Consider the following 8278-nt stretch of genomic DNA (forward strand, 5'->3'; position numbering starts at 1 on the left):
TAGACCAGGCTGGTCTCGAACTCACAGAGATCCGCCTGCCTCTGCCTCCCGAGTGCTGGGATTAAAGGCGTGCGCCACCACCGCCCGGCATGTTTAAACCTTTTGATGGGTATTCTTTTAATGGGGAAGCTCTAGTAACATTATTGTTTCCATGGCAACTACAAACAAAAGGACTTGTATGGTTATAAGGAAAGGAGACCACTTTTAAATTCTGTCTGGGGGAGATGGCTCAGGGGTTGATATCACTAACTGCTCTTCCAGAGGATCTGGGTTCAATTCCCAGCATCCACATTGCAGCTGACAACTGTCTGTAACTTCAAAATTTGACACCCTCACACAGACATACATTCAGGCAAAATACCAGTGCACATAAAAATAAATAAATTAGAAAAAATAAATACTAGCTGTTAAAACAATAGCGTTTCATCAGAGGTTCAGTAAGGAATTGTTTAACAGAATCTTAAAGTAGATCCCTGTGCCTATTTTAAGGTTCCAGAATGTAGACTTTGTGAGTGTATAAAGCGAGTAGGAGAGGACCTAGGGGGCTGGCTCAGTGTTGAGGAGTGCACGCTTGAGGACCTGAGCATGCCTAGAACCCCAGGGCTTTGGAGACAGGAGGTTTTATAGGCTTGCTGGCCACCAGCTTAGTTCCAGTCTCAAGGGAAGAACATGGAGATTGAGAGTATTGTAGCTGCTGCTCTCCTGTGCTCTCTGGGCCTGTACAAACACATGCACCCCGCTGCTTCACAGAGTGAACAGCGGAAGACACTGGAGGCCTCCAGATCAGTCTGCATGGGAATGTAGGCTGTCCACTGGGCCTTACCTTGGCCATCTGTATCTTTTCAAGCATGGACTACCGTGGATGAGTGCAGTGCCCATTTTTAAATCGTACAATAAAAGGATATGTATGCCACAGATGTTTAATTTTTCATTTACTCTGTTGTTGTTTTAGTTGATTTAGCAGTGGATTCATTAGAATCGTTTCTTTCATGACAAATGTTACCATGTTTAATGGAAAGAACTGAACAATTGAAAAATTAATTAGAATAGTTTAAAACTAACCTCACTTGAGCATCATGTTATAGCTGCTAAATCACCGACCCCAGAGCTCAGAGGTTGTCCTCTGAGCCTACCCCTGACACTAGGACTTTCAGTAAAGTTATCTCATAGTTTAGACCTGCTTTTCTCTGTATAAATTGAGGACAGTCACACCTTAACCACACCCTTAATAATGACGTTGACTGTATCAAATCTTTCCATTCATGGCATGATTTCTTTGTGATCCATTTAGCCCTGCTGTGTGCTGGGGATTATTTCTGAAGTTAGAGAAAGTATGTGCTGGTGAATTGCCCAGAGGTGAGAGATACTCAGAGTAGACATCAACAGGCAACAGGAGGGACACAATGAAAATGAGTGACGTCAGAGGAAAGGTGTGCAGTGGGATTGGGTGACCAGGTTTTTGAGGAACTCTCATTCCTCCCAAAGTTCTTGGGAAAGGAAGCAATGTACAAAGGCACTGAGGCGGAAACAAGCCCGGGGAGTTTGTAGACAGGTTCAGCAAAGCAGGCCAGTGGGCATGTCCTGCTCATGTGGCAGAAGGGCGGCAGTATTTAGAGAGCACTGTGCTGAGGACTTATCTGGAAGCTGCAGGAAGCTGCTTCATGGGGTGCAGTGAGGGATGCGAGGCCTGCTTGCATGCGACTCCTGGTCGTGGTGTGGATAGTAGGGGACTTGAGACGAAACCAGGGGAACAAGTGTGGAGGCTAGTGGAATGTGGAAGCGCGATGGAGAGATGAGTGTGGTGGGACTGATTGGAAGTTCGAGTTTCTGTGACCTCTGTCTGGGGAGGCTGTGGCTGTCACCAGGAGATTGAGGCTTCAGGGTTGAGCCACAGCGTGAATGGCAACTTGGGGACACCAGTGGCCTAGAAGTAGGAAGGGAGGTCAGGAGTGTACTTTTCACCATACTGCACTTCAGAGAAGGAGCACTGCCTCTCACGAGGAGAGGTAAAATGCCACATAAATAAGACGACTTCTTTTCAGAGCAGTGATGTAATTCTGTGTACTACGAGTCAGGAAATACTGAGCATCCGCTGTATGTGGGGCATGCAACGAGTAGGAAGATGTTTTTATTTTTCTTCGGGGAACTCCCAATCCAATTGAATACATGCAACATATATATGCTATATGTATGGGATACACACACAGACACACGAAGAATGGTGCTCAACAAGGTTTGTGTTTGCCTAGAGTAGCGGGCTATAAAATGAGGCATTAGTGAGAGACAGAAGATCTCTTTAGGGTCATCCCAGCAGAGTCTTTTAGTACCGGGCTGAAGAATCTGGGGCTTGAGGCTGTTGATAAGAGACCGCTTACAAAAGTGTGAAGCTGAGAGACTCGGGTTCTCAAAGGTGGTCCTCGGAAAGAGCGTTCTGATGGCACCTGATGTCTTTATGAGGAGAGTAGTACCTGTCATCTGTGACGAGGTAGAATTAGGTCGTGTGACCCCGCCAGGATGTCAAAGGGACCCACACTTGCTGTCCCTCATCTAGAGTAATCTCTTCTTAGCTCCTTTTGGTCTCCCTTGGCCTCCCTAGCACGTTTATGTTCTGGGTTGCTCTTCGGTTGCTGGGACAAGCTTTGTGACCAGTAGCAGCTTTGGAAGGGTTCATTTCATATACATCAGGTAAGAGTTCTTTACTGAGGGAAATGAAAGCGGGAGCTCAGGGCAGGAGCCTGGAGGCAGGCACTGAAGCAGGGACCATGGAAGAACGTTGCTTGTATTGCTTGCTGGCTTGCTCTCTGTGCCTTACCTTTCTTAAACAATCCAGGCCCACTTGTGGTGCTGCCCACAGAGTGTTAGGTTCTCCTATATCGTGTAGTAATCAAGAAAATGCCTCACAGACCATGTTATTGGCCAAGTGTATTCAGGCATTCCCTTGATTGAGGTTCCTTTTTCCAAAGTTTTGTCAAGGTGACAGTAGAAACTAGTCAGTTGAGTTAGTTGAAAGGAGGACAGGCTCTCCCTCAGAATCATGGTAGGGAAATGTGGGTAGCAGAGTCGGGTTAGAACGACTCAGCAGTAACGGATGGAACCTTCTTCTGAAGCGCTGTTGTATTTCTCAGGGTTATCATTAGTAATAAGGGTTAATATCAGCTTGATATGTTCTGCTGGCACAGCACTAGGGAGGCTACAGCAGGAAGAGTGGGAATTTCAGGCTCAGGCTATCCTCGGTTACATGGTGAGTTCAAGCCAGGTCAGGTCTCAGAAAACCAGCCCACTAACCAAACAAACAAAAACCAAAACAAATCTTCCCAGATCCCTGTTCTTACTTTATTTGAGTGACAGGCCTCAATTTGTTGCCCAGGCTGGCTTCTCCTGACAGTGTTTGTGTGCTGTTTCCTTGATGAACTTTCCTTCTGGTGAGGCCATGTTCTGTTCAAATACTGCGGAATGGTCTTCAGTTTAGTCCTTAGATTTACTGACCGTAATTTGGCTTTCCTGGCACACAGCTTATTCTCTACACTAACTGAGAGGATAGGCTCACTATCATGACCGTGGACATATGAGCCTTATTTAATAAAAACATATGAAGCAGCTATGGGAATTCACTCTGGGTCTGAATTCAAGAAGTGTGAGATAGTATTACTGCCTCCAACATGACTTTACAACATGAGAATGTTGTTTATATGATGAAAGTTGAGAATTGTAAAATGTAAACTTCTGTTTTATCAAATATTTTTGAGCATTAGATGTCATCTTTAGGCTTTATTTGTTACCAAAAGATCTTCTATAAAAATACAAGGAAGATTTTCTTTTGGGACAGAGGTTCTTTGTGTTGCCTATATTGTCTTTGAGCTTGTGTTCCTTCTGCCCCACCTTCCGCTGAGCTGTGAACACAGGTGTGTACTGCTGTACTAGTTCCACGGGGAGAGATCTATGGCAATAACCCAAGATTATAGTATCTATTTTAATTATCGTTCAGTGATCTCACTTACTATAGCCTGCTTGTTTTTTGAACTCCGTAATCAAAGTTGTGTGTGTGTGTGTGTGTGTGTGTGTGTGTGTGTGTGTGCGCAGTGCTGGGATGGATCATAGACCTGCTGTATTTGATGTGTGCAAAGGATGACACCAGGGCACTGTGCATGTTAAACAAGCACTCTGCCAGCTGAACTAAACCCCAGCCCTTCAAAGTTTAAATAAGTTAAAAAATAAAACCATGTAAACCTGTATAATGTCAGGAGCTCTCTGGGCCCACACGTTTGCTGTATCTTCTGATCCATGTTGTCCCGTAGTGTCTCAGCTCAACACGGAGAGTATACCGACAAACGCTGTTATCTTTGATTTATAACTGGAAATAAGGAACTATTTACAACTGGATTTTCTTTTATTTTTCAGTTTGCAGACAGTAGGTTGCATGCCTCCCCCTGTGTCTTCTGCTGTGATTTTAACCAAGGCAGTTGGTGGAAATGAGGTGAGTCATGGGAATATAACCTTATCTAAACACAAGTGTGCGCTGTGCTTCTGTGTGGCTCAATCATTGCAGAGAACTGTGAGCTGCTTATGAACAACATGGCTGTTTGCATGCACCGAGGCTGAAACTGGTGATGTGTGGAACTAGAGTTTCTAATGAATGCAAGAGAGAGGAGTGAAATGGAGATGGTGACCTTCCTATCTCAGTGGGAAGTTGAGGGATGAAGGGCAGAGTCCAAACTCACTGACTCGAGGCTGTGGCCACTTCCTAAAAAAAAAAAAGATAAATTGAATTATTGGGTTAAGTATGTTTATAAATATAGATGATATCAAATAAGAAATAAGACCACATTTCTAGGATGAGTTCAAAGAAATTCCCCAACTGTGCAAGAGTTCACTTACAGCTGTTCAGAAGCTCCTTCCTCAGTTGAAAGGCCCCAAAAAGTTATCCTAAAGGACCTTCCTTTCGCCCTCCATTTTTATGTGAAAAAAGTCATCGTGGGGAGCTGGAATAGTGTTTCCCATTCATCCCTAGGGTTCTGCTTCCTTAGCACATCCTATAGTTTCCATCCACTTACTGCTTCTAAAAAACACCTAGCGGAATGTCTGCTGCATTCTTTTAAAAAATAGCTATGTTAATCTTACTACATGTGATAAACTCTACACATATCTATCATCTAGATATCATCTATCGATCATATCTGTCATCAGTCTGTCATTGATGTGCCCAATTATACACTATTTATCAATTTACCACCTATCTATAAATTATTCATCAATATCTACTATCATCTAATTTATGATATGATCCTTGTATCATTTATCTATCTACCTACTTATCATTTTTGAACCAATATTTATTATCTATCTAGCTATTATCTATTTATTCATCTATTTATCTATGTATCCTTTACTTGCCATTTGTCTGTCTATCCTCTCCCTATGTCTGTAAAATCATCATTTAAAGTGAAGACAGGCATCATGGTTGCATATTTTTTCTAGCACTGTTTAGCATCTTGGAGCAGGAATGGAATGAAGTAGGAATGCTCACTTGAGCATTTTATTTGCCACTCAGTTTGGTATATCTAATTTAGAGCCTGAGTTAATTCGCTCTAAGATGTTATGTATCTCACTTTTTTTTTTTTTTTTTTTTGGTTTTTCGAGACAGGGTTTCTCTGTAGCTTTGGAGCCTGTCCTGGAACTCCCTTGGTAGACCAGGCTGGTCTCGAACTCACAGAGATCCGCCTATCTCTGTCTCCCAAGTGCTGGGATTACAGGAGTGCGCCACCACCACCCGGCCTCTATCTCACTTTTTTGAATGCAGTTTCCTTAAGAGGAACGGCTAGACTGCAGTTATGAGCATCCCCTCGCCTCCTGTGTCCACTCTGTGCCACTCTCAGAGTCCTGAAGTTGGTAATTGTGAAGAGCAGAGATCTCTTGCTTTCAGCCGGGGGGTAGGGAATTCCGGGGGGGAGACCTACATTTGCTGAGCTCTTCCTTGGTGTACCATCCATCGCCTGGTTGAAGAGGGAAGAGAAAGCAGGAGAAGGACCTCATAGCCTTAAGCCCCTTTTTATTTAGAATTAATTTATTCTTGAGGGCGAATCTCCCCTGCACCTCTCCTTAGGATGCAGCACCCAGTGTTAGAGAAGTGGTTCTCAAACTTCCCTTTAATATGATTCTGCGTGTTTTCATGACCCTCCAACTATAAAATATTTTCATTGCTACTTCGTCACTGTCGTTTTGCTTCTGTTATGGATTGTAATATAAATATCTGATATGGAGGGTGGTCTTCGACAACCCCTGTGAAAGGGCTGATTAACCCCAAAGGGGTCGCTCACAACCCACAGATCGAGAGACGCTGTGTCAGAGGTTAAGTTTCCAGTGAGTAAATTCTGGGGGTACACTCACTTTACCTTTTGTTCTTTGGAGATGGGGTCTTGCTATGTTGCCCAGCCTGGCCTTGAGCCCCACAGGCTCAAGTGATCCTTCTGCCTCTGCCTTTCCAACAGTAGTTAGTGGCTGCAGACTTGCTGCTACATCTGCTGTGGGGGACTACTCAAAAGCCTAGCACCCTGCAAAGTCTCCTTTGTCCCTTTGTCACCCCTTCCTCTCGCCCTCCTAGCACCTCTCTTCAGGGTGCAGGTGACCTTGGATCTGTTTCTGTCACCTTACATCAGCTTGCATATCCCAGAGTTTTATGGAATAGAACTGCGCAGTATTCCTTTTGGTGCTGTTTTCTTTCCTGACTTCTAGTACTTGTTGTAATTATTTTGTGTTCATCGATCCTTTAGGCTTTTATTTATTAAATGATTTTGATTCTGGGTGGTGTTCTGCAGGGGTGCAGATTGTTTATCCACTCACCTGTTGATAGACACGTGGACAGTTTCCAGTCTGGAGGGGTGAGTGTTCATGCACAACACCTTTTTTTTTTTTGTTTGTTTTTGTTTTTTTGAGACATGGTTTCTCTGTAGCTTGAGCCTGTCCTGGAACTAGCTCTTGCAGACCAGGCTGTTCTCAAACTCACAGAGATCCGCCTGCCTCTGCCTCCCGAGTGCTGGGATTAAAGGTGTGTGCCACCACAGCCTGGCCTCATGCACACTTTTTAACCGGACATGCACTGCTATTTAATATATTAGTGGAATAGTTGGGTCCTTTGATTTTTTTTTATTGCCTTTGGATCAAAAAGTGTCATCTTTATATAATTTATATCCTGTTCATAGTTTCTGAAATGGATAGTTTCTAACACTGCACAAAACTCTTTCTGTATCAAAATGGAGGTTTAACTGTTGATAGAAATTTCCAAAGTAGTTGTATTGTTTTACATGCAAATGTTCTGCAACCTGGTCATCACTCAATCTTGTCAGCTTTAAATTTTTAACATTCTTATATATCCATAGTGTTTTCTCATTATGGTTTTAATTAAATTTGTGTATCCTAGTGACTAATAGTGTTAGTATCTTAATTGTGCTTATTCACCCTCTGTCTAAATGTCTTCTTGGCCAAAGTGCCTATTAAATCTTTGGCTCATTTTTTAGAATTGAATGGTTTGCTTTCCTATAAGCATTGAGAAATTTATGTGTTTTGATATAGAGCTCTTCATCAGATATATACACTGTCAGCATTGTCCCCAGTCTGTGTCTTGCATTTCACTTCTATCGGTGTGACATGCAAGATGCTAAAGACAGGAAAAGGTGTTTGGATTCTGCTGTGTTTTGATGGCATATGATGTGCTGATGTGTACATGTGACTCAAGGGAAAATGAGGGTCCAGACTGATTCCAGAGGTTTGGACTGAGCAGTGGAGAACATAGTGTTGCTCATGGAGAATACTGCTGGGTGGGATCGGGTTTTAGAGAGTGCTAGCCTAGGATGCTAGGGTATGATGGGATTCCTAAGATTTCCAAGTCTCGGTAGTAAAGCCTACACATTTACTCACACTTGCGCATATTTATTCCTTGCTCATAATTTGTACTCCTAATGGTTTAACAGGGAAGTCTGGAGGTGCTCTTGTCTGGTCGGAACAAAATTTGCAAGGAATTCAGAGTTTTCAGCAGCCAAAACTTAGGGTGGGAAGGGAGAAACTGATATCTGAAAACCACAGACTGAACTCTCCTTACCGAGGCTGGCAGTGCTGCCTGGAGTTCTATAGAGCTGTAAATTGCCATTGGATGTTGGGAACTGAAGTCGGGTCTCCTGTAACAGCAGTGTGCTCTTGAGTGTGCATGCTGGGAACTGAAGCTGGGTCCCCTATAACAGCAGTGTGCTCTTGAGTGTGCACTCTGGGAACTGAAGCCGGGTCCCCT

The 8278-nt window shown here is 43.5% G+C and overlaps 1 protein-coding gene across 5 annotated transcripts in view; it reads left to right on the forward strand.

The window, feature by feature from the left end:
- The window catches only part of Slc10a7 (solute carrier family 10 member 7), a 235270-nt gene that overhangs the window by 15344 nt on the left and 211648 nt on the right, over nt 1-8278 (forward strand). For 4 of the 5 annotated variants that reach the window (XM_005345380.2, XM_026778789.1, XM_026778790.1 and 1 more), the window contains exon 4: nt 4399-4474. In XM_005345380.2, coding sequence (XP_005345437.1) covers nt 4399-4474 — 76 coding nt within the window. Of the gene's footprint in view, nt 1-4398; nt 4475-8278 lie in introns of those variants that run through there. The other variant, XM_026778792.1, reaches the window with a different exon arrangement.

This window comes from Microtus ochrogaster, chromosome 4, assembly GCF_000317375.1.
Source record: "Microtus ochrogaster isolate Prairie Vole_2 chromosome 4, MicOch1.0, whole genome shotgun sequence".
NCBI lineage: Eukaryota > Metazoa > Chordata > Mammalia > Rodentia > Cricetidae > Microtus > Microtus ochrogaster.